This window comes from Sciurus carolinensis, chromosome 15 (genome assembly GCF_902686445.1).
Source record: "Sciurus carolinensis chromosome 15, mSciCar1.2, whole genome shotgun sequence".
NCBI classification, from domain to species: Eukaryota; Metazoa; Chordata; class Mammalia; order Rodentia; family Sciuridae; genus Sciurus; species Sciurus carolinensis.
The window spans coordinates 71,034,421-71,062,417 of NC_062227.1; the positions used below are offsets into that span (position 1 = coordinate 71,034,421).

Consider the following 27,997-nt stretch of genomic DNA (forward strand, 5'->3'; position numbering starts at 1 on the left):
CTCCACCCACTGGGCCACTCTCTGTTTAGTTTGGTGACAAACATCCTGTGCCTCTCACTGCTTGAATCATCCAGTAACACTGAAGCCCAGCAGGGGTATGTCAATAATTGCTTTCCGTTTGTCACAGACATCAAAAATGTCTTAAGAATTCTTAAGAGCCATATTACATGACAGGATCTATCTGGTAGTTTAATGTTTGTTCTGGGACTCTGCTCAATAGATAACACCTCTAGTTTTATAATGTATTCATAAATGACAGAATGTTTGGAGAATCAGCACAGCTAGTTCAGATCCCTTCCACTTCATAGTTATATTCTCCAATCCTCCTAAATCCTTCATCTGTTTCTCTTTGAGTTTTGTTTTAAATTGTTACTCTGCCTTTTAATTAAATGACATTTGACTGAATAGTTTATCCTTCCTAGTATGTTAATTTGTTTATACTCCATTTAGATATTAAACTTTGAAAACTGTTCCCCCTGCATCACAACTCACCCCCTGGATTTCAATAAGAAAATCCGCTCACATCAAGCATTTTGTAATATTTTACAAATTATTATTTAATATAAGGAAGGAGGCCTGGAGTGCAATATACCCTTTCCCTTACCAAAACCTCATTTTGTCCTTGGCTACCCCACCTCTGTACACTACCTTGAAGACATACAAGTTGTTTTTCCTTTACCCTTCCTCAGCGGAGCACCCAGTTCCTGGTCTGTCTATCTGTCTCTCTCTCTCTCTCTCTCTCTCTCTCCCCTTTATTTGTGCTGAAGAATTTAGCAATCATCTTCTATGAGCTGAGCATTCGTGTGACACGTGTGGGTGTCTCACTCTCCCCTCCACAAAGTTCATGATTCTTCTACAGAAATAGACTTATAAGGAATATAAAGGAATACACTTACTTACATTTCATTACAAACAGAAATATTTCTTGCTGCACTAAAAGCCTGTAAACTACAGTGTTGCAGCTCAGGCTGTAATTAGGTGAGGTTTTTTTTGTTAATAGTGGTAATGATAAATGGCTTACGACATCTCATCACATTATACTTATCACCAAAGTAGCTATGCCTCCATATGATTGCAACAGAGATATGATTTTGTAAAGAAAATAGGAATAACACAATCTGAAACGATGTTCTGAAGAAAACACGTGAAATTACAGTGCTAAACAAAATGTTAGCATTTACTGAAACAGTTGTCTTGTTTCTTTGAGCAACATGTTGTATTTCTTGCTCCATTTATTCCTTACACTTTTATTTCCTTTCTTCTTGATTTTTATTTTAGATAAATACAAAGCATGAGTAATCATGGTAAAGAATCTGATAGGTGTGATTGTAGGGAAGCCCTGGGCCTTGTGTGGTCACTTTGCAAAGCCTGTTGAATTCTTGGGACAAATGAGGGACTATGAGAGAACTAGGGTAGAAATAGGAGATAAGAACCAAAAAATAGCATGTTTTATCAATTAAGCATTGTATCTTTTATCACATTTTACCCTAAGTAAGCAGGATAGCTGTTGGAATAAATGATATCATCAAATTATAATACACAGGGCTGTGTTCTTTCTTTCACTGTAGTACATAATAATATGGTGCACATCACAGCCAATGAGCTCATCCCATTGAGTGCATTAAATATCAAGTCGCTGTCCAATATAGAATATAGCAGAAAGCCATCCATAATTTAGAGCTGGAAAGGGATAAAATTTTTGTGGTTGTGCAAGAAGTGAATGAAAATCTTGTAATACTGTGTGTTAGAGATATTACGTGTTAAAGAACTTCAAGTTTCTTGTGAGGTACACATCGCTATGCTGCTGATCTAAGTCAGAAATAAAGAAACTTTGATTCAGGACAGTGATAGGTGAAGTGGAGACAAAGAGGCATGGAGTTGGTGGACTGTGGAATGCTGAGAATTGGCTACTGATTGGAGTAGAAGCCAAAGAAGGGTCAGAAACAAAACCCTGAAAATTCGGTAACTCTCAATTCATATTTTGCCTTATTAATTGTTAGATATTTTCATATGGAAGAGCAAGAATGCAGGATCTTCCAGGACATCTCTTAGAAGTTATGGTGGGACAGGAAATGGGAGCACCTGGGTTAATATGGTAAAGAATACAGACATATTGACAAGACCTAGATTCAGGTCTGGGAAGTTATTAAGTGACCTTGGGTAAATGCACAAATCCTCATCAATCATAATTTTCTCCTGAACAATATAAAGACTGTAATGCCTACCTCAGAAGTTGATTAGAAGAATAAAAGGCCTCTTCATCACAGTGTCTGACATGTAATTATAATCAATAATTATTAGGTGTTACTATTAACTAGTCACATAAAAGCGATATGAATGTTAGATAAACATTGTCAATATACAGAAAAGAATATCCAGTTACAGAAAGGAATAGAAGAACTCCATTATGTTTTATCTGTAGGGATGATATTTCAATTCAGACTTGATCAAGTAGGCAGGGAAATTTTCTGTTATAATTTCATTGTTGTTAAAACAGTCCCATTTCATAAAGTATTGTGTCCAGGATTAGACAGCTATAAAGATTACTAAATCATATACGTGGCATATTATAACACATGCCCAATAAGCAATAGTTTTCTTTGAATCATAAGCAATGTAAAAGAAGGGTGAATCAGTTGACACCTTTTTGTCGACAACAAATGATGTTTTTAGTTAATGGAAATAAAATCTATAATAGGAGTAGAAGCACCTGTCCCAACTCATGCATCCAGGAAAGTTTCTTTATATTAATACACCTCCCCCCATAGCAGGACTCTATCAGGAAGTCCTTATCAAAGCTGCGCTACTGCAAAGTCTGGGGTAGTTCAAGTTGAAGTAGAATAATATATCCAAAAAAGGTATCCATGATGTGATAGGATGAAGTACAGAGACATGTATGTTATCTCAGAGACAGAAAGAGAATATGGGTTTTCTTACTGTGTACTTTTGTAAGTGGGGCTAATTATATTTGTGTGTAAGATATGAACTGAATTATAAATAAGTACCTTTCATATTATGGCCTTTTCAGTAGGTGTACTTGTCCTGACTCTTGTGTGTTTAGGTAACATATTATATTGACATGCCCTTTAAAGATATTTTGTTCTTGACCTAGATTTTTAAATCAAAAGCTAATTTCTTCTGTTGAATTATGTTAACCAAATTACAAACACAGATCCTCATTTCCAAGGGCCCAAAAATAAATGCCTTTCTTTCCCAAGTCATTACGAAGCCAACATTTTGAGATCAAGAAAGGAATCTTATAAAATGCATCGTCGGGATTTCCTGAGGATAGAATATTCTAAACATATTTAAGACACTTATGATTTTCCCAAGCTGTCATGACTATTCAAATCCTGTATTATAATTTTAGAAATTATTTTAAACTGAATTAATATCACAAACTAGAACTCAGCACCCCACCCATGACCTGTGTCCTGTGCAGTTCCAGGAATCCACAGTAGGTGTGAGGAGCTGAGCATGTATTTATGGACTGGGTGGATGATTACAGTTCACCTGTGTTTATGGGTGACAGCCTTGGGCTGTCCATCACTGGAGAGGGTGGGACACTAGACGCCAGTCACTTGGCTATTGTGATGCATCATATTACGTAATACAGACATGATGCTTTCAGGATTATTCTGTCTCCTAAGTGACTGGGATCATGTTGGTTTTACTCACCTTGAGTCCCAGTATTGTGGATTAATGGAAAGGAGAATTGAGCTCTAATGTTTGATACTCATTTGGAAAGAAGGGTTGTGGGCTTCACAATGAAATAAATGTGGCTGTTAAGAAAATATTCAATCTATTACATTTTCAGAATCTGACAGAACTTCACCAGTTGAAAAGGTTAATACAATTTTGCAAAACTCAGTCTTAATCAACAACGATGTTATTCATTCTCTCTCAACTTGTTCTTCTGTACTATGATGCAGCACTTCTCTAGTGGGTACTAGTGGAATTCTCCTGTTACTGCCCAAAAACCTGTATGCAAAGGCAGAAAAACCATAGCCAGCTTATCCCAGGAAACCCAATTATATCTTTCCAGAATCTGCGATAACAATTTTTTGATGATACCCCACACTTACGTTGACCTAATTGTCGACTTCATTCTATGGTGGTTGTTACCTGTCCACTCTAACCCATTCTCTTTTCTCCCTGTTGCTTTAATACATTTATTACATTGGTTTATGGAAAATTGTATCCTTAGGGAATTGAAAACCACTATCAAAATTGTTAATGTGCAAAAAGGCAGGAAATTGAGATCAGTTGGTTGCAGAAATTGGGGGCTAAAAGGGCTTAGGAGACACTGTTGCCATTTATTCCTATATTATATTTTGCTTAGAGGAAAAACATCTCTCGGGTCTTCCTAGGTCACCTAAGCTGGAGTATAGTCTTACTACCCCTGCCATCTTTTAGATGAGACAATTAAGTATCCCACTGAGAGTCCCTGGCATGTGAACCAGGTTTATTTTTCATTTAGGAAGCTTTGATGTTCATTGAAATTATGCCAGAGATTTTTCTGAATTATGCTTTTAAACGTTTGTACCTTCTCAGCAGACTGTTGCCAGAATTCTGAAGACATGCTCATTTTCTCTCTTTTGTATCTATTTAATAAACCTACTGCTCTTTCAAAATGATCTTACCAGAACAGAGGAGGAACATCTCCTTGGACATCCTGTATTTTCTTTTCTTTTAGGCCAGAAGTTCTTATCTTGTAATAGTTTGACCCAGGAAACTTATATATTTAAAATATTCAGAGAAGATTATTCTGCGGTGGAATCTGAGCATCATACAACTTGAATGAACATAAGATGCTCAGCCTAGGGGTGCAGACCTGAGGGGGAAGTCTTGCAGGTGGATCCCTGGGTTCACTATGCTAAGGCAATTTTGCTTGTTTCTCTTTCTGAATGAAAAACACCACAGAGAAACATCCCCCACTCTTGAGATGGGTTCCTTTACAGAGTGAAGTTTCTATACAATGAAACACTTGGGCACACGTGTAACTGCAGTATATCAGGTGTCTACTGAAAGGCATATCAGCACTCTGCCTGGGGTAGTGACTGTTATGAGTTTTGCCACCCTGCGGTGCCTATTTAGCCCCTGTTTCTCTGATCCACACACCTCTAACCAAATTATATAAATGTTGCCCTAGGTCACCATTTTCTGAGAAAGGGCTTGGTGTGCATGAGCACAGGTGTGCACAGAGAAGCTCTGCACCCATCGGTCACTGAGTGTGCATATTGCTGGTCAGGTTGAACCTGACTCTGAGGCAGGGATTTGCCTCTCAGGATTTATTGCAGTGCATGCTGGTAAAAAGCACTTGAGAGGGAGAAGAGGAGGAGGTAGGAGCATGTGGTTGAGAGAGCTGATCAGGCAGTGGAAGATGTTGCTGATCTTCTGGGGAGCTATGGAGTTGAGAAAGTTCTTCAGACCCTTTGTTCACATGCTGTCATCAATTAGGTCAGATTGGACCAGTTTTACTTTTATGGTAGAAATGAAAGATACTTTAGAGAATTCTCTCTCTCTTTAGATAATACAGGTGTTGAAGTTTCCTTCCTGAAATGCAGACTCCAAAATTATGTTTCCATTGAATTAACTATTAGCATTTCTATTTTTTAATGCACACAGAAATGCAATGTAAAAGATGGGAAATACATTGCAAGCACATTGTTCCATTGCCCTCTGCCATATGTGAATGCCTGTCTTCTCCACAGTGCCAGGTAGGAGACCTTTATGCAGGTCTTACAGATGCCCTCTGCAGACTGCTCTCTGTCTCCTGTGGCAAGTGTCTTCTAGTCTTTCCTGATACTAGGACAGGGAAAGAATGTTAGAAGATTATTGCCTGGAAGCCTTCAAATTAATTTTCAGATAGGGTTTTATCCAGTGACCCAATGCTGCTCACTGATCTTTGAGAAAGGATCAAATTTGTTGTTGTTGATAGATTTTTATTTTTGCATGCTTACATTTTTTTTGTTTTTTGAGAACAGGGAAGACACTTCATCGTGACCTTCTAATAATGTAAGATGCAATGAAAATGAATTGTTAAAATAAAAAAAAATTAATTGCACTGATTGTCATTATTAGTTTGGGGCAGACCTTGAGTTCTTGGAAATCACCATAGATGTTGCTAAGCTGCTCCCTTCAGCCTCTGCACACCTCAACTTGGGCAAACAATGCTGTCCTCACAGAGCACATTCAGTGGTGATGGTTTTCTGCTCCACCTGCCCCATTTTCAAAGACAAAATTGACAGTTATTCTCCAGCAGAGCGAAGGGGGCTTAGTTTTACCAGGGACTTGCTTTGGGTGCATTTCTTCGAGTTTATCACTAAGGTTAGGTGCTGCCCCTGAGTTCTGAAGTAGAAAGGTGGAGTTTCCCAATCACGTGGCTGAGTGGGAGGCCTAGGCTCCATTTTGTCCCTTGGGATTTGACTCCAGGCAGACTTCCGAAGGCCTGTGGAAAAGCTAGATATGGCCTGCACACAGCTGCCAGAGATCGGGTGAGATCAGTACTATTGAGTTTCCTTCAGGGAGGTGGATGCTTTTCTGAGTTTCTCTCTCTTGGTCCCTGATGAAGAAGCTGTACCTCTGAATGTGCCGCCCTGAGCCAACTTGCCAGAGGCACAGATGTACAACCTTTTCAGACAAAAGCAAGATCGTTTTCTGCAAGGAATCCAGATAAATCTATTGTACCACTATGTGTAAGCTTATAAATATGGATAGAAAGTTTCATTTCACAAAAGTACTTCCAAAGGCATTATTTCATTTTATCCTCACTTCAGCATTCAAGCTCAAGTGTACATTTACAGATATGGATCTATAACAGGCGGATAAATTGGGATTTGAGAATGATCAAGACAGCACAGTGAGGAACAGAGGGGAGCGTCCAGTCATGCCTGCCGCCCCTTTGTAGTGACCTTGAAGTTGTACCATTCTGCTAGGTGAATGATGGCTACCCCAGTTTGAACGTAACTGAATTACTGTGAACTTTTGGGAGAATGAGAACAATTTCCACAGTTGTTCTTTTTAATTATTTTTGGTCAAAAATGGAGGATGGGGAAAGAGATTTTCTTGGCAATTTTGTATTACCTATGCATTTCCTCAATCATCCTGTTTTCTTTATTATGCTCTATAATAATTACTATCTAAACTTCTGAAACCATACATCTTCATCAAAGATGCTTCACAAGTAAATGGTATTCCATGATCCTAGACCACAACAATGAGTATAAATTAGGAACACTTCATCTGGAAACAAATGCCTCATCCACTTGTTTTCATCTGCATTATTTCTTCAGCAGCTTGATAATTACAAGGTATCCAGTGGCATGTGGAAAATATTTATTAAAGGCATAGTGGTATGTAATGTGTGTATTTAAGCAGTTTTATTTCTGCCAAGTACTCTATAAATCCACCTTCTTTGTTTATGATGATAAACCTGGAAAAGTTCGATAAAATTAAGTTGAATGGTTTCTAACAATGTGGAATACACTTTTAAACTTTAAGAATAAGTAACCTATAATCAGCAAATCAAGGGCAGAACTTTGAATTTAGATGCCTTGACTGAAATGTTTAATGTAAATCTTTCTCAGACCAATCAAATTATTGCTCAGTGGACTAATTTTTGTTCGGCTATTATTATTCAATTGTTGTCCACAAATTCACCAGAGTACAAGATTTTATTTATATAACATGTATTTTTCTTATTCCAGTGCTCATTATAAATACAAAATGAATGCAAAACTAATTATTGCCATGCTTGTCATCCATAGGTCACTAAGAATGACAGGCTACGGTCTAAGTTAGTCTTACTAGTGTCAAAATTTTTACAAGTATGATCCTTTTCCAATACCTTCATCTTAACACCAGGCTTGCTCTTTGTGACATGAAAATTTAGTATGTTTTTCAAAGGCAAAAATATTTTAAAAATAATGATTTCGATATTATAGTAATTTATTTTTTTGAATCATGTTCTGTCCTATTGTCTGAAGTATTAGTCAAAACTGCTCAGTGATGTCCAAGGTTACATATACTTATCTCCTTTATTTTTTTTGCAGAGAAGGAGGCGAAGAGTAAAGACTCAAATAAATGGCAGAAACATTAGCGCACTCATGTAATCACAGTTTCTCAGGAGCCTAAAGCAGGAGTATGGCAAATTGAGGCTAGCCTTTGCAGGTTTGAGGCCGACCTGGACAATTTAGCAAGATCGTCTTAATGTATTGAATTGATTTTTTACCTCAGTCCGGTAAACTGAGGAATATTTCCCATTTTCAGATTTTTCTTTAAGCAAATGGACTAAGTGTGAAGCCAGGTCATTTATATCAGCCTATATTTGACTAAAGAGATGTCATAAAATAATGAGAACAGCAGTGCAGCACTTGGTTTTACAATCTTAAATTACAAAATAAATGTTAGGTAAACAAGTGCTGAAGGTTGTGGCGAGTCTGGCATCCAAGGACATGCCCAGGTCTTTTAATGTCTTTGTGTGTGTGCGTGTGCATGTGTGTGTGTACTATATATGTGTGTGTGTGTGTGTGTGTGTGTGTGTGTGTGCGTGTGTACTATATATATATATATATATATGTATGTACATATATATATAAGTATATAAAATATAACTGCTGAACGAACAGAAGAATGAGAAAGCAAGTCTTTCTCTATGAGGGTCCATCTCCTGGGGAATGCAAACTTGTAAATGTGAAAGTAAAACGCAGCATGCAAGTGTGAGTGTGAGCTTGCGAGCATACAACACTGGGTATCTGAGCTCCATGGAGGCCATTTAGAAGATTAAGGGGAGTAATTCAGAGATACAGGATGTTTTGATTTTATTTATCTGTTTTTTTTTTTTTTTTGGTTTGTTTTACCTAGTGTTATTAAAACACCGAATGTTAGAAATTGAAATAAATTAACAATTACCATTTTACAAAGTGGATTATAGACTTACCATATTTAATACCAGCAAACTGTTTATTGAGAAGGTGCAATATGATGATAAAGAGGCTAATTCTTAAGGAGTTTATAAATTATGGAAGGAATTTGCTATGAAAACAACTAAAGAAAGACTTGCAATATGAAGCATAATTAAATGAATTCTGTCACAGAAATTCAAACAAGATGCTATAAAAAGATGGGATTGTAAAGCTTCAGTGAGAAGGAACTTACATTTGGCTGAATTGGATATCAGCTGGTGGGCCAGACGAGGAGGGACATGTGTTGAAAAGGATGTGCATGGTTGATGTGCCCAGGCCTGGGTACTGGTCCAACAGGCTCGGGGCAGAGAGTGCACTGTGAGGTGTGGTGGAGAAGCCGGGCTAGAGAGGTGGTGTCCAGCAGATTGGGTCCGAAGCTTAGAACCTTAGGTTAAACCATCGACCATGGGGAGCAGTTAAGCATATTTAATGAGTGTGCTCAAATTACAAAAGAATGAAGATCAAGAGGCAGTTAGATAAATGGTCCCTTCACTTTGTAATCACCCCCAAAGAACTGGTTTCTCAGCAAAGATTAGCTTCCCAAAGTTCTAAAATGTTCCTAAACACAGCAACAGATGCTCCCTGAACAAGAAGCCACAGTTGGCAGGATCACTGGGTAGACCCCCGAGTCAGCCCATGTTCTGGTCCACCACCGAAGTCCTCCCGAGCCAGCCGCGGGAGCAACTGTGGGGTGTTGTCATGCCTCATTGTCATGCTTTTGTTACTCATCAGTGAAGAGGCTGTTGATATTCAAAAAAGTATATTTGATGAGGGGCATGATGTAATATCGTTATATTTAAGGAAAATATTTCCTTACAAGTATTATGACAGCCTAGACAATGTGGGTTATTACGAGTAGAGGATCATTGATAACTTCTCTAATGGACCAAGTGCAAGGTTTTAAGGTGTTGAACTAGGACCTTACCTCAGAGAGAAGAATAAGGGACCAGATATTGTGGAGAAAATGGGGAGGAATTCTGTGTCAAGTGAAAGGTGATATAACCACTGTGGATTATTAAGAAAGACATTCGAAGACACATATAAAAGTTCCTCTGTATTCCTCCCTGTATAGACTGTGAGAGTCCAGCCCAGTCTGATATTGCTGCCTGTCACTATTCACAGTGCTAACAAGGACCTGTTGGATCCATACCCCAGTTCTGTCTCCCCCTCTGCTTCTCTTTGGCCTGATCATGAGATCGACTCAACTGAGGGGTTCTGTGGTCCTCAATTGTTGCTTCATTTGGGGAAAAAAAAAGTTATTATATTGTAAAAATTTACTTTGGAGTCACAAAAATACTTTTTAAAGAATTTAAGAAAGGTGGGTTTATCTGATGATGAATGAATTGAGGTTTTTTGGTTTGTTTGTTTTATTGGTTATTTTGTAGATTAAGCTCAAGATAACATTTACAAGACTGCTCTGCAATCGAAAAAGACATAATATTGTGGGTCTTAGTCTGCCTCAAATAGAGTTTAAATGTTTGTTTTGTGTTGTGCTTTTCATTTGTTTACTTGTTCATTTACATATTGTGGGACTATATATTTTTTTTCCTGGCCATATGTTTTTACCATGTGCAGTAATACTTTTCAGTTTTGTTTGTAATAGCTGGTACTGACAAAGGCGTGTAAGATGTATGTTGTTTGTGTGTGTGTGTGCACACATGCACACCTATGGAGACGCCTGAGTCAACTTAAGATTCTCATTGCTGTTTCTAAGTTGCAGCACTTTCCTTTGCTGAACATTCCTCAGCAAGGGGAAGAACAGCTTTTCACTAACAGCCTGAATTTTATTCCACGTATTAAGAGTAGTCTGATGCTTATGTCTCACAAATTAACTGGCTGAGCACATCAGGTAACGATGTATCCATTTTAACATTCCAAAGTTGGTCATCACTTGTAACCACAGATCCTTGTGCTCATCTTGCAAGGACACAGAGTTTAGATTCCAAGCAATTTTCTGCTTGTGAATTTTGGTAGTGATTGACCCAGCTGGGAAAAAAAAATGTCAGTGATGGGGAGGAGGTAGAGTTCAGAGCACCTGGAAGAGTGTGTGTGTGGTGTGTGTGTGTGTGTGTGTGTGTGTGTGTGTGTTAGAGCAGGGTAAGTAACAGAAAAGGAATGTGAGCCTTGAATGACTGGAGCAACGAGCAGTGTGAAGCTTCTACCTTTAAACTCTTCTGCTGTCAATAAAGGAAATCAATACCCATCATCAAAAAATGTCACATGAGAATCCAGGGTGACGATCACAGACAGGACTAAGGTGTGCTTTATATTGAAAAGAGATTTTTTTGTCTCCCATATCTGGAAAACCACAAGGGTGATATATTACCATGCTGCAAAGATAGCAATCAGTTGGTGGAAATTATTTAATGAATCCCAAGGACTGGTTCTGTAATTGAGATTCCCGAATGTGACACAGGTATAGAAAAACTTGGTGAGAAGTTCCACGTGCTACTGATATTTCTGTCGTCATCTGGATGTTTCCCTGAGGTTATCAGTAGCCCCTGAAGGGTCACCAGCGTTGCAGGACTCAGATGAGGGCAGGCTGGGGGAAGTGGTGTTGGGGCCTGAGTTGTGGGACATGTTCATATCAACTTAAGAATCATTTATTTTTGTCTACCTTCTGTACTTGCCTGAGGACTCATGTTGCTTTGTGTTGTTGAAACCGGTTGACTTTACTATTGCTACGCAGTGGCAAGAAACGACTCCTCTGGTAAGTCAGAAAGTGTGTTGATGGAAATCATTCCAAAGTGTTGAGCTTCTGTACGGTGGAGAGTGACCAGGTGGGAGCTGGCTGCAGGCCCCTGGCTCAAGGTCCTTCTTGTGTTAGTCTTGATGTCGTTCACACACAGCTGCCTGCCCCTCAGGAGCTCTTTGTAGGGAGTGACAACTTGGACCTTGTATGAGCCTGCTAGTTGTCACAATCATGGTGCTGGCAGAGAGCTGGCTTGGTGAGCTCAGGCAGCATCCTTAGCTTTTCTCGACCTCAGTTTCTTAATCTGTTAGTAGGATTATTAAGGGCACTTTTGAATATTAAATGAAATGCTCTCCTGTCTACAGCCTAGCTGCTCTTGGGCAGTGGGTTATGTTGCTGAGAGACTGAAGAAAGCACCCTGAGATGGCATGGGGGACACAGGGTTTATTGACATCTACTAACAGGCCACTAGCTATGGTCACCTGTGACCAGCAGCTCAATGGGTGGTGCTCTGCCTCCTGTCACTATTATGGAGGGAGGAGTTTTCTGTCCTAAGCATTGACGGCATGGTAAGTTTTGTGTGTTTGTGTGACCAGCATGCCAAGGAGCACTTCACTTCTCACAGATGACATCTGCCTCTCGATTCCCAGTGTGCATGTGAGGAGCCAGTGCTCCCTTAGATGATACTAACGGGACATTCCATTCTGGGGCCACATTCACTGTCCCCTTGACTTGACTAGAATTTTGGGGAAGGAACAGGGGAGCATGTCAGGGACATGGTATTTGATTTAGTCAGCTTTTCCACTGCTGTGAATAAAGGATCTGACCAGAACAACTGTAGAGGAGGAAAAGTTTATTTGAGGGATCATAGACCCAGAGTTCTCTGTCCATAGACAACTGGCTCCAGTCCGTGGGGCTTGAAGTGAGGCAGAATATCATGGCAGAAGAGTGTGGTGGAGGGAAGCAGCTCACATGATGAGCAGAAAGCAGAGAGAGACTCCACTTGCCAGATACAAAATATATACCCCAAAGGCAGGCCCCTAATGACCCACCTCCTCAGCCACACCCCACCTGCTTTCAGTTACCACTCTGTTAATCCTGTTGGGGATTAATTCACTGATTCGGTTAAGACCCTCATAAACCAATCATTTCTCCTCAAAACTGTGCATTGTTTCATGCATAAGCTTTGGGGGGACATCTCACATGCAGACCACAATAGTATTTCCTGCCCCTCTTCTTTCCCAAGGGTCATGTTGTCCTATTCATAGAACATTAAGAACAGGGACTGACACCTAGTTAAGTTCTCAGTGACCCAATCCATAATAATTCTCATAGTTTTTCCTTCTTAAATTAGAGGGAGATACACATACAATAGTAATCCTGAGAAAGCTTAAGGAAATTAGTTCATTCCAGTAGTTCAAGAATGTACCTACCACATAGGTTAAGTAGATCCTACCTGGCTCCGTGATCCACTAGATGACTCCACCCTGAAAAGTTTATAACCCTTGTCAGAAACTTATTATTTTATTATGTAGTTCTGACTAAAAATCACAGAACTAAGGGATAAATCAGGTATTTAAATACCCGAAGCAGAATATAAATACAGTTACAGTGCAGTGGAAAGTCACAGAAATCCATGGTGCCAAAATCTGTGTCCTCCATGGATACCAGGGAAGGAAGAAAATGTGCCCACACTTGCCTAAGTGGTTTTCCATATTTTTTATTTTTAGCACCTTATTTTTTGAAATACGCAAATGTAGTCTGTAGGGCACTGAAAAGACTTGTTATTTGGTAAATCAGGTTTTTACATTCATATTAACAAAAGTCCAGGATAATGGCTGTTATAGGAGATGAAAGATTGTTGAAATGACAGATTGAGTAGTGTGTTTCTCGGGTTACAGAGTTCAGGAAAATGTGTAATTATTTCTGAGTTTCCTAAGGTTCCTCTGTTCAACATAATGTTCCGACATACAGCAGGGACAGTTTCAGATAGGAAATGCAAATCAGTAGGTGCTGCCCCTGCTGCCAGTGCTGGGGTTAATCATGCAAATCTAATGCAGTTCTTGGTATTTCAAGAAAGGTTTTAGTTGAAGTCCCATGCACGTATTGATTTAAAATTCCTACTTTAGAGAACAGTGTAATTTTTTTAGCCTTAGATTCTAAAATACAGAACAGGATTTGGAGACAGATTTAGTGAGTGGACATCCATCCACGTTGGTTATTCATGGAAAGGAGTGTGTTTGGGGGGGCAGGGTGAAGGGAGACAGGGACCCATAAAGAATGTGGGGTTTTCTAAAAAGTATATTAAATAATGTATTAGAATTGAATTTACCAATGTTCTATAGAAAAATCCCTTTGCTTGGAATAGGATCCAATCAACCAATTATACATGCTTACTGAATGTCTGCTCTGTTCAAAGAAGATGGCCAAAACTGGCAAGGACAGACCAAATAAAAAATAACACTATAACAAGTTATTTGGGAATGATATAAAATACCTTTGGAAATGAGACTGTTTACAGGAAGAAATGAAATTGTCTTGCTCTCAAGTGCAAGATGACACATTCTAATAGTCTTTCTGCTGTGCACAATAAGCGTTCAGCTTATCTTTCCAAGAACAATAAAATTTCATGTACAGCTGCCTGACATAAGAATTATTTTTACGTATCTCCATATCGCTGACTCTCTTGTAAGTTAATCTCATCTCACATGAATTTTTCACCAGCTTCACTCTGATGTTGATAAAGGAGATGGTTCCATCAAATACATCTTGTCAGGCGAAGGGGCGAGTTCCATTTTCATTATTGATGAGAACACTGGGGATATTCATGCTACCAAGAGACTGGATCGGGAGGAGCAGGCCTACTACACGCTCCGAGCCCAAGCGCTGGATAGGCTCACCAACAAGCCCGTGGAGCCCGAATCAGAGTTCGTCATCAAAATCCAGGATATCAATGACAACGAACCCAAATTCTTGGATGGGCCTTACACAGCGGGAGTTCCAGAAATGTCTCCTGTAGGTAAGTGAAGAGCATGCTGTTTTCTATATGATGTTAGGAAGTTTGTATTTAAAACTTAGTTTTCATTAGGTGCAGAGAAAATAAAAACACATTAGCATATGTACAGCCATCATCAAGTACAATGAAGGGAAAATTCAAGACATGCTAGTAACCAGAAATTAATCATTCAATACATTATTTTACTTGCATGGAACATTAGGAAGTACCGTTTACACTTTTGCATTTCACGTTTTTCATCTGACACAGTCATCTCAGTGTCTTTAAGAAATCTTTAGGGCTTATAGTTTCTTTTCCATTTAAAATTTATTCATTTTAAAAATGCAATTATAATTATGCTTAGCAATATCCTTGTCAACACAGCACTGGGATGACCTCTCACTGCTATGGTGTTAGGACCTGGTTCACTGATCAGACTATAGCTCCATCTCCAGGTCCATCTGTAGATCAGCTATCTACAGATGTGTAGCACCTGTGGTTGGACCTTCATAAACCAGCGCGTGACACCACTAACTCATTTTAGTTTCTCCAAGTGAAAGCTGAATAGTGAGTGTCTAATAATGATAAAATGATACTCAGTTGGAGATATATTAAAGAACAATAAAGGCTGTGGCAAAGGCCTTTTGGCAGTTCTCCATTACTGGAAAAACAGCAAGTAAAGTGCTTCTAGCATGTACTCTATACCAAATAGTATAAATTCTGGTTTAAATTCCAGTTATTCAGGTACTTCTGGAATAAGTTTCAGCAAGGTGTAATTTAAGTGTGGACAATCTTACAAATAAAAAAAAATGGAACTGGACTAAAGACCAGTAGAGTTCTATATTTCCTCTTGTTTTGGGTACTTAAGGAGGATGTTAATTTAAAGTGTTACAGGAACTCCTAACACATTTTAGTGAATGTGATCTGTTCGGTTTTTTAAAAAGGTCATTTCATTCACTCACTCGTTCAGAGGACACATCAACAGCAGTGGGGCCAGAGGTTGCAAAGATGTGATGTGTTTTCTTCAGAGGATCACGATTTAGTGACTAAATTTCTGTTCTTATTAGACTGGAGAGGGAAGATTTTTTGAGGCACCACAGCTCTAGGTGCTAGAGAAGTGAGAGAGAAGAATAGGTCTTGAGAAATTCTGAACCCCAGAGGCAAATCTCACCCACCGTGGCCAGCACATGAGAAGCATTTCAGTGACCAAACCACACTTCAAAGCACTTCCTGCCCTTTAATTTCTTCACAGCAGCAGCAGTAGCTGGAGTTATAGTAGGATTCTGGGAGTTTGGGAATAAAGAGAAGGCACATTTTCCTCCCCAGATTGGTAATATTTAGGAAGACACGTTTGACCTGCGCCGTTGGAGGGATTCAATTCAGCTTAGCGGTTCTCGTTCTCCAGGACATTTTGGGTGTTGTCAGTGGTTTACTAAGATTTTCTTTTCCTTATAGAACATGGCTATGCACATTGGGTATATGTGAACTTGTGTCTTAGAAGCTGCCTTATAGCTTTGATTACTATGACAAGTCATAGTTTAATGCAGTATTTAATGCTAACTGAATATTTATAACAGCCACTAAATGGTATGGTTTAATAACAGTGCTTAATATTTGGAAATATTTTAGTTAGATGTTAACTAATTTTATGTTTAAAAAGAAAACATTAATAAGCTCCCAGCAGAATTTAGTCTTTGACAGAAGAGCATATATAAACATGGAAAGTATATTTATTTGCAAATATTTGTGAATGTCCACCTGTGTTTATGATATATATCATGTTATATATTACATTAATGAAAATTTCAGAAATTAACATACTATTATTCAAGCCCACTTTAGTGATGTTCAGGTTTTCATTATTTTGTTTAAAATTGTTTGTTTTAAAATGAAGTAGGAAATCAGTACTTCAGCATATAATCATAATAATTATTATTATAAAGAGATTGCATTATAGAGAAAAATGTAATATATTATAACATATATTGATCATTATAACATTTTAAGATTTAATTCTTAAGAAGTTTTAAAAATATACATCTTTCATCACCTTGGTTCTACCAGGCATCCATGGGGTTTAATCAAATAAATTTATTAAATAAAATGAATTTTTAAAAATGGTGCCTGCACATAATTTAATACTTTGTACACACTATGAAACAAAATGGATAAGGTAAATCATAATGTGAAAAATGGAGTGGATTTGTAAAAATGAGTCTTATTACTTGTGTAAAGCATTTTGAAAGAAACTGTGGGAAACACATTTAAAGAATACATTACATTTAAAGTATGTATTCTGGAAATTATCAGAAACAAACCTTAGAGAATACACAAAAGAGCTCTTCCTTCCCTGTCAGTGTATAAGTTATATAATAATCCATACACAAAGATATAAACCAAGCAAATATGCATCCAATATTTTGAAAGTTACTTTCCAAGTGGAAAGAAAAGGCACAGATCAGAATATATGCTCTTCATATTGAATAAGTTATGACATAAAAAAGTGAAGGATCTGACATGCAGTATAGAAAAATAGTTACTAATGCCATTTTCAAGTTAACATGCATTTCCTTCTTTGAAAGAGTCTGGTTCATTTTTAATTTAATGTTTTGTTTTAAAATCACCTAGTAAAAACAATTAAAAATAAAACAATTATCAAGGAGATAAGATAGCCACATAATATCCAATTAAATCTATCAAACTTACTTTGTGCAATTAATGAAAATTTCGTTTCTGCTGGCTCTACCTAACTACAACATTGAGGTGCCCTCAATGATTTGAGCATCCAAGGTTCTATCAGCATCTCAGGCTGCCTTTTGAACACCAGTTAAAATGTGTAGAACTTGTTCTACATGGAAACTTGTTCTCTGCCCTTGATGGATAAGACACACAATGTTAGCCTCATTTGTTCTTATTATCCCATCCTACCATGCATCATCAATGGTATCTTTATGCCAGACTATTTTCATTATCCCTTAACTATTTTATTAGCATTTATTATCTCTCTGGATTTATATTAATAAAAAAATACACTAATGTTGCACATGACTTGAAAGAAGATAAATTAAAAATTACAAAGAAATCTAATGTAGAATCTGCAGTATTTAGTGAGTTTTTCTGTGTCATTGCATCTGGAAGTTTTCAATTTGATGGTTTCTGGATTGTCATCTAGGGACTTCAGTGGTACAAGTGACAGCAACGGATGCTGATGACCCTACTTACGGGAACAGTGCCCGAGTGGTCTACAGTATTCTGCAAGGGCAACCATACTTTTCTGTGGAGCCCAAGACAGGTAAAAACTGAAACTAGTCACTGTTTTCAAAGTTATCATTTATATCTTGGCTTAGAATTAATATGCTATTGTTATTAAATATAGTTGGTTATTGTATTTCTCTCAATATATAGACTTTGGTTAAAAATAATGTACTATTTATAAAGGAGTTATAAGAATAGTTTCTGACATTTATGTGGATTCCCTGAAAAATGAAACAAACGCTATTGTTCAGAAGTATTTCAACTGCTATCTATGTGTTATCTATAAGAAAATTTTGATTATTTAAATTTAAGTTTATTTTTGTTTGTTTCCTTTGGTTAATTCACATAGGGTATTATATGCAGTAAAATTAAAAACTCAAGCAGAAAGATCTCTGCCGAGCAATTGAACAGAGAGTAAGTAGGTTCAATTTGTCGTTCTAGAGGCTGGTTTTCTCAGGGAAATTAGTTGAAACAATTAGTTAAACTGCTAAATCAAATGAAATGAATTTTTCTTTTTCATTTTGAGGTAACGTCTTTGATGAGGTGCAGAATTGCATGACTAGAACATTTATGTGATTGGTTTATTAGTTATATTTTACTTTAAGCTGAAATAACTTTTATTAAATGAGACTATAACATGAAACTTTGATATTTCAGTTGCAAAATTATTATTTAATGTGTTAGAATATCTGGTTCTCTGTGTGTACAGAGGGTGGATGGAGGACCATCCATATGGTTGGGCATCTGCCATTGATTGTTTTGATAACCATGAAAATGAAGAAATTCTCTATTTTGAACATTTCTGCCTTTACAATGGGAGTAGAATTCTTTACATATCTAAATTTATGCTAATGAATATTTGATAATACCTATGATTCTAAATGAATATTTCAATGGCGTCAATCCTGTGTTCGATATTCACAAAACGAGCAATATTACTGCATTGTCAAATCTCTTCACATGGAAATAATTTACACATCTCTTGCAAACAATGTGAATAAAGAGGTAAATTCACTTCCAGCCCATTCATAGAGCTTTTATAAAGAGTCCAATGCACATTTTTTACCAGCCTAATGGCAGAGTTTGGAAACCACCCAGAAAATCTAAAAGAAGAGAAATACGGTAAAGCATGTACTCAAGGAGAAATAAATGAAAGTCTTGAATTTATGATAGGAATCCTGTGAATGTAGAAAGTGTGCTGATGTTTGACTTGATGATGGATCTCAGAAACCTCAATTTGAACACCTACCCCTTCCCTTATATATCTGCTTTTTTCTAATCTAGAAAGACATTGACAAGTTTCTGACAATTTTCTCACAAATTATACACTCTTTTATTATGTAACCTTTCCCAAAATAGCATGTACTAATCCCAAGGGTTAAATATTTTCTTGCTACTAATGAATGGCTTGGGATTTTTAGTTTTGCCGCAAGATAACAGAATTTTCCTATGATCCTATGGAGAAAAATACCTTGCCAATTAATTACCAGAACAATAGTAAATGCCATGATATTATGGTATCAGTACTTAATTAAGTAAACTAAATTTTAATTTCAGAATCTAAAAAATCCCATGTTACAGAAGATGAAGAAAGTCTATTTTTAATACTGTAATCATAGTAATCATTGGAACTTCTCTTTCTATAGTCATTAGCTCAGAGATATTGTGAGCATTTTTGTCCTCTCAGCTAATTCATACTTTGTAGAAGGCAGTTTTTGAAAAAAAAATTTGCATTTTTTGGATGAAAATGGAAATTTTTCAGTCCTTTAGGGCATGAAGAACTGTAAATCAGGTTTTAGTTAGCCTTCCTTATGGGGTGTCAATCTGCTTCTGATCTATGTGAGAAATAACATTATTTTCTACTTCTCTAAACCTAAGGATTTTGGAAAAGAAAGTACAATTTTGACAAGAAAAATGTTGAATATATGCTAAATAAAGACTAGCAAAAATAGTTCCAGGCAATCCCTGTGAGGCAACTTCCTATAAGTTTAACTGTTAAGAAAGTAGCATGGTTGAGACCCCAGGGCATATATTCTACCTGCAGCTCTGGTTACAGGTCATGTGACCAGGAACCAGAGTATTTGCCCCTTTAATTTTTCCCTCTACAAAACCAGAATTTAAGTAACTGCACAATTGTTGACAGTGTTGACAATTTACATCCATAAGGAAATAAAATGATACCTGGAACAAGATAAAGCAGTATTACAAGGATCATGGTTCTTATCCCCTATCTGCATTATGTTCATAAGGTTATTGGGAGACAGGACTATAGTGAGGTGTGTTTATCTGTTCTATGACCTATGAAAAAATAAATCCTACTTATGGTTATGTTTGACATGTGGCAGGACTGGTTAAATAATCTTCACAATGAAAAGCAGACACCATGCTTTAAAATTATTAAGGATTTAAAAGTCATCAGCCAAACTTGAAACCAAGCATGGTGTGAGTCTGAGAGATTAGGCCCTAGGGCCATGAAGCCATCTATGGAAAAAGGATTGAGTGTTGAAGATCACTTGTGGTTTAGGAGTTCTTTCTTAAACAGGAGAACTGAGACTGTGTGGCTCCTGCTTTATCCCTTGCATGTGACTCACATAGTCTTATGTGAGTAGTATCATCTCTAAAAATCGCCCCTGACTTTCTAAACATGACACTCACATTCCGTGCTGTGGGGTGGCTCATGATACGGATGGGTCTCAGTTCCTGTCCAAATGTGCGGAGGTCACCCCTCACGATTATGACAGAAGTTCCTTCCTCAGTCACTTGTCATTTGGTGCCAGTTCTGGAATTCTTTGGAGTTCCAGGAACTTCCAACTTTTTTGTCATTAATGGTTCTCTGTGTATTTACAACTGCCTTATATGCTACACTAACTTATGTGCAAAGCAGATAATACAAAGCATAGTCAAAAACAAAAAAGTAGAAAGAAATACAAACTAGTTAGGAAGACTTTCATCCTTTACATCTAGTGTAAAATGAAATGTACATCCAAATATTTGTGATTTTATTTTAGAAAATATTTTGCTCCCAAAGTTTTTCCTTCTCAGGTAGATAGTAACATACCTCTTGAAAGAGCCAGGGCTGTGTATACATTTCATATTTGATGAGTGCTACAGATAAGTATCAGTAATAGAAGTAGCATACTTATTTTATTGCCTAAATTAGTAAATTCATTTATAATTAATAATCTATTTAATTTTTTCATTAAAGGATATTTTTAAAAGCATAAAGCAGATCTGAAATATATATGCTCATTCTAGTTTCTAAGTTCCTTTGAAATTTAACTTTCGAGATTCTTGAATATGTATTTTTATCGAAAGTTGAAACTGCTTTGTGAAGGATCTATGTCATCATGCCCCAATCTCTATATTTGTAAGAAAGAGTGTTGCTTGACCCCAGTTCATACTCATTTTTGTAAATATACAAATATTTTTTCCAAAGCAATTAAAATCTCAAAGATTTACACAAAAAGAATGTTTGTCCTTCACATTCTCTAGAATCCTTCATTTTATTTTTTACTGAGCTTTTTATACTCTTATGGTCTTAGCTTTTATGATATTTAAACATTTCAGTGCTTATCAAAAGGTAATATCACAGAATGAGTTGTTGGGTTTACTATGCTTAGTGAAACGTTCAAGTAGGACTTTCCTCAGGAAAGAAGGTGGCGTATAGAACTTAGAATGAATTTTTAAAAATGATTGCTGTTATCCAATCTGAATGTGCAAAAAGTAATGCTTCTCACCTATAACATAACAACTGATCATGTTGTATTAAAGCATGTAGTTGTGTCTTTAATAGCAAATTGTTGTGTTGGAATACCTTCCTGGGTATGTGCTGTTTGTAAACATCATGTACAAACACTTATTAACCTGAGGCCAAAGAGGCTGTTGTTGGTAATGACCATCACTGAGCTATTTTGAAATATCAAAAATTCATTGTGATAGATATTGCAAGTAGTTCATAAATGCATGTTCAAGTTAATACCAGTTACATCTATTCTCATTTACAGGTGCACTGTCACGCAAAATCTATCATCTTGAAAGTAGCTGCCAAGAGAACTGAGATGATATCCAGTTATTTCTATTAAATCAAACAGGCAAATGACTTAGATTTTTCACAATTGGATGCTTGTGCATGGCCTCCTGTCCATTTTGTTGGTGCTCTTGCAGGGAGTTGATTGTTCACTCCTGACCGTGGCTGCACCAAATGGCTTCAGTTCATTTGTAGTGCTGACCTCCTGGACATGCAATTCCTAGTAGGCAGAAGCATGAAGAAGCTGGTGCCTCTACTAATTCTACAGTTCTAGAACTCTTGGTGTGACTATAGAAAATGAAGGGTCATATTGAAGAGAGCGGGAACACAAATGGTTTCCGGAGTTGTGAGCGCAGATGGCCTAGGTTCTAGTCATCAGAAGAAAGTCTCCCTCGGTTAATTAGAGCCCTAAGAAAGCTGAGTTTTCAATACTAACGTTCTCTTTGGAATATTAATTTACTCAGGGTATCCAAAAATGATGAGTTAACTGCAGTGAGGAAATTCCAGTGGTTGAACCCCCACAGTGTGAGAACCCCCTAGTCTTTGTTCACTAGGCTCATTAGAAGTCTGAGGTTAGCGTCTCTGCCTATGAATGCAGCATCAGGGTTCTGACGAGTGGTTCTCTGCACTGTGGCAGATCGCAGAAGTGACTCTTGTCTATGTCTCCTTATACACACACCAAAAACTTCAGAAGATTCCATGGTAACAGAATAGGCCTTCAAAAATCATGAGTGACTTAGAAAACATCAGAAAACAATCAGAAATTGGCCTACACTAAGGAAAAAAACAAGAAAATTGTTGAAAATGTCTGTTCATGTTTTGTGTGCATGAACATGGATCACGAATAAATGAAAGTTTCTGAATTACTGAGTCAGGTGATAACTCTATAAAAAACTTATTATTCAGAAAGCCTAAAATTTGAGCCAATCTCTTCAGAAGAGCTAATGGGTACCTTTTTTCTCTTTAAAAAGGACTTAAGTTTATTGAAATTTTTATAATGTGATAATTTATTTGATTTTTATTATGTAATGATTCATTACTATAATATAATATTATAATGTTTTTATCTTTCTTGAAAATCTCACAGATTGTAGTGATCCAATTAGACAAAACTGACCTTTACCAGTTGAGAGACCTGGTGATAATTTGTCCTGTGTATGTGTGTCTCAGTGTGTCTCAGTGTGTATGTATATCTGCATAATATATGCCACAATGAAAATAAAATCTAATATATGATTGTTTTCTGAATATAGAAAGCTTACACTTAATAATAAAAGCTGGAAAAATTCATATAACTAGAAATCTATTATTATTAAATGCCTTTATTTAAATTCAGTTTTCCTCAATTATTTTATTATTGTTCAAAATACGTTTAGTAGCCATGGCATTTGGAAATTTCCTTTGCCACATGCATTAATCTGCAAACTTTATGATGATTTTAGCTTTTGAAAAGTGTTATTTACAGAGTATCTTGTAAAGAGACAATTAAAGGTGTGAAAAATAAGCAAATAACTATGCTGTATTTCCCTAAAAAATTTATGCCACCAAGCAAATCTACGAGAGGCTAAAGCTGCAGTATTTGCTTTGTTGGTTAATTGAGATTCATAGATTTCTCTCCATAATGATAAATTTTCAAAATTTATCAGTAATAATATTGAAAGGAAAAATTGGGGAGGAATAGAAATAAAAAAAAAAAACTAAAACAGTAAATAGGACATATCCTGAAATAATTTATCTTATGAATGTTTCCTCACAAAGATGTAGCATGTATACTTATTGGTCAAATGCTCAAGATTATCAATGCTTAATAGAAAATATTGTCTAAAGAAAGAAGATGATCTTCTTTTTTAATTAATTAATTAAAAGAAGATAAAACATAAAGCTAGAGCTATGTAAGTTCTAGAGTTACAGAATTCTTAGGCTAAGACTGTGTTTGAAGACTGAGTATTAGGTCAACAGTTATTTTGTCACAGAGTTAGAAATATTGAAGAAGGAACTGGAAATAGTCCTAGAAACATTATGATACAGATCAGAATATTTATGAATTGAACAGTTGTCCACTGGACTTAGAGGGTATACGACTACTTTGTTTTTCATTTTCATTGTGGTATTTCAAAGATTAATTGTTAAGTAGTGTATAGACTATCACAAGGATTCAAAATAGGTAACTAAAGTGATCCTGTATTGCTGTGCTTGCAGCAACAGATCCAAAATATACTTAGTGTATTAGAGTAAGTAATGTCGAAAATATTCAGCCTACTCAAATTAGGGTAATGTAAATGCTCAGAATATAGATGTGTTGTTGTTGTTGTTGTAAGTGTGTGTCTATCTTAAACATGGTTGCTTAAGATAGAAATGTTATTTAATTTGGAATCTTGGTAATTGTTAATAAATTATTGTAAATTACTCAAAGTTTTCAAAAAGGATAATAGAGAAGGAAAGGATAAGTTCATTGCTGTGTACTTGGATAGATAACTTCTCATTATTCTAGGTAAGAATCCATTTTGTTTATTTATGAATTGTTATTAATTATAGATAATTCTCTGTATCCAATATGGAAAAGACCACATGGCATCATTTTTTCCTTTTTTTTAATATCGTATATATCTGCAATATTCTTTTGGTATTTAATGTAAATTAAAATGGCTCAAGTAAACAGAGAAAACCAAAAAGGAACAGCTGAAGAATGACTAGCTCCTTGTGTCAGTGTTCATTGTTAGTATAAATGCAGTGTGAGTCATCATGCGTTTTACTGGGATTTGAAATCTTACAGGAGTCATCAAGACTGCCCTTCCAAACATGGATAGAGAGGCTAAAGACCAGTATTTGCTTGTCATTCAGGCAAAGGATATGGTTGGTCAAAATGGCGGACTGTCAGGAACTACATCAGTCACCGTGACCCTGACTGATGTCAACGATAATCCACCTCGCTTTCCTCGAAGTAAGCCATTCTGTTTGCTAACTAACTTTCCTTGCTAGTAGCTCTCCCTCTTTCTCTCTCTATTGCATCCTCCCCATATTTTATTTTACCAGAAACACAATTTTAATACAGTCATGTGGAATTATAAGGTTCAGAAGACAAATGGCCATCATGCCTTTGTATCAACGTGATCAAAAATAAAGTTTTCTTTCACTCATATTTGAAATACTAGACAAATGTGTTTATGTTTTAATCTTTTTTTCTAATGCTATTCTTTTATGTATTTTGTAAGTTATGGAATTGTTCCAATTAGTAATGTACTTTATCAATTCTACACATTAAAAATATCACTTTAGTTTTAAAGATCAAGAAAAGGTACTAAGCAATTTTATTTTTCATTTCTTAGTTTTACCAGCTAATGCAAACTGAATATTCCTTTGGCAGTTCTAACATATCTTTCTTGTGCAAACATTCAGTATTTCAAAAGAAATCAGTCCAAAGGAGCAGAACCACATGCCCTCAACTCAGCTTCTTTGACCAGTGCAGCTTTTGACTTATCCAGGGGAAAGGGGAAAAAAAAAATTCAAAATGCTCTTTAGGTAGAAGCATGTGCTGGTGAAAGCCTTTCATCTCCACTCTTTTTAGCTGCCTGTTTTGTGGTTTGTTTTTTTTTTTTTTTTGCACTTGTGGGATTTCTTTAGAAAAATAAAGGAAACAAAAAAAGTGTTACAGGCCACAGTGTCTGTATAGTGTCTCTAAACTGCAGAGCTAAATTCTCAACCAACAGGGGAAGCATATAATATTAAGGAAGGAAGCTTTATGAACAACTATGAGAACCATTTTTTTTCCTTCAAATAATAATGCTTCTTCAGCTAATTCATATTTAGTTTTCATATTTTAATGTTTATATTATTGTGCACAAAACATTGCAATGCCTCCTGGTAATTTAAAAAATGATCCTAAATTTATAATTTTTTTTTAAGTGAGCCTATCTTTAACTGTGGTCTTGACAGCTTATCATGGGGGAGAAGGAAGGCATTTTACAAAATGAAAGTAATAACATAGTTATCTTGGGCTCACAATAAAATTAACTGCTTCTTTTCTTTTAAACCTGAGATGAAAAGCACTGATACTTGGACTTTCGTAACATCAGTTGTCATGCTTCGCCAAGAGCAAGCACACGATCTCCAGCTTATTAGATGCTCCGCTACTTATTAAAGTCAGGAAAGCCCAGGATATGCCAGTGAGATTTTCATTTTTGCTGGGATCTTCTCTACAATTTAATTACTATTCTAACCTTGAAATTTCTGAATTTTACTAAGGACAGTGCTAGATGTGTGAAAGAAGTCACTCAAAGATTACAAGCATATATTGCAGTCACTTAAAAAAGAACAGTAACTATCACAATCTTTCAAAAACCCCAAACAAGTCTGAGCCAGAAATAGAATGTAGTCCCTTCATATGGACACATCTTCCTTTCTAGAGTTCTCTCAAAGGGAATTTGTTCTCTTTTTATGAGTACAAATGCACCACAGTTTAATAGCCCAAGGGGAATGGAATAGGTGCAGGAGTCAGGAAAAGTCAATGCTGAGAGAAAAATGGTGAAGAAGCATCTTGTTCTGAGCAGTTTCCTTTCTTTCTCTGTCTCTGAATTTTTTTGTTCTTTTTTTTAGTTGAAGGAGGTTTAAAAGGATTTATTACAAACACCAAACAAAAGTTTTTAAGTTAGTTCTTTCTTTTTTCACTTCTTATCCCTGTATAAATAACACTGTCTTTCCTCTTGTACTGTTGATCCCCAAATCGGTCACACATAAAATCCACAAAAATAATTCTTATTTAACCTCAGTAAATTTATAAGCTACAAGAAAATGATCACTGCCTTTTTGTAAAAAAAAAAAAATAGTTGTCAATGGATCTTTATTTTATTTATTTATTTGTTTGTTTGTTTATTTATTTATTTATATGGCATGCTGAGGATCAAACCCAGGGCTCACACATGCCAGGCAAGTGCTCTACCACCAACCACAACCCCAACCCTGATCACTGCCTTTCACACACTTCCTTCTCCAGTTTTCTGAAAAAAAATTTTTTTTCAGTAAAAGATACTACATAAATTCCAACCTTAAATTGGTAGAAATAATTAGGCTTGTATTTGCCATTAGAAGCCAATGCTCCTCAGTTTATTTCTTAATGTTTATATTTCTTGTGATAATTATTATAATCAATAACAAATTTAACATGAGAATTATACTTTAATTATCTAAAATTTACTTTTATTATTAAATGTAACATTTTTTCTGCCTGGCTTAGACTGTGTCTGCTCTCACATGGTTGTCATTACTGACTCATGATGAGTTTGAGAAATAAGTTTCTTGAGGTTGTATGAAAATTGTCATTTTTCTCATATGATCTTAACATCATCTTTATTGAAAACAAAACCAAACTTAGGAAAGGTTTTGCAAAAAGAACAAAATAGGTGTCATTATTATTTTGGTTAGCTTTGTGTAAGGTTTTGTTCATTTCGTGTTTTGAATTTCACAGGGTCTTACCAATACAATGTCCCAGAGTCATTGCCTGTAGCCTCAGTCGTGGCCCGAATCAAAGCTGCCGATGCAGACATAGGCGCTAATGCGGAAATGGAATACAAAATTGTGGATGGTGATGGACTGGGGATCTTCAAGATATCTGTTGACAAAGATACACAGGAAGGAATCATTACAATTCAAAAGGTGATGGGTTCTTTACTTTTATTTTCTATGAGGGAAATGTCACAGACTACTGAGAAGTCATGCCTGCCATGGTGGAAGGATACAGTAGACAAGCTATATGGCCACGTGGAAGCAATGCCATTTTTATTCATTCTAAGAAAAGTTATGCCTTTACTTTCAGGTCTCAGAACCTTCTGAAAGATTGAATGTCACTTGTAAGAGTGCCTGTCAATTCTGTTTTCTGGGTAAACCCATAGTCCTTTCTATAGCACTGTGACAATTAGGCACACTGACAAATGTGCTTGTTTCTATCTTTGACTCTTCCACTAAAAAAGTTCAGCCTTATCATAAAGTCTTTCATGTAAACTAGATAAATGCTATTATTTTCTGTACACAGGAAAATAATATAGAAAAAAATTAGAAGTAGACATGAA

General features: G+C 36.4%; 1 protein-coding gene across 3 annotated transcripts in view; it reads left to right on the forward strand.

The window, feature by feature from the left end:
- Positions 1-27,997, forward strand: part of Cdh7 (cadherin 7) — a 123,025-nt gene that overhangs the window by 34,202 nt on the left and 60,826 nt on the right. For all 3 annotated transcript variants that reach the window (XM_047526871.1, XM_047526873.1, XM_047526872.1), the window contains 4 exons: positions 14,383-14,677; positions 17,826-17,945; positions 24,709-24,876; positions 27,397-27,584. In XM_047526871.1, the coding sequence (XP_047382827.1) occupies positions 14,383-14,677; positions 17,826-17,945; positions 24,709-24,876; positions 27,397-27,584 (771 nt within the window). The remainder of the gene's footprint in view (positions 1-14,382; positions 14,678-17,825; positions 17,946-24,708; positions 24,877-27,396; positions 27,585-27,997) is intronic.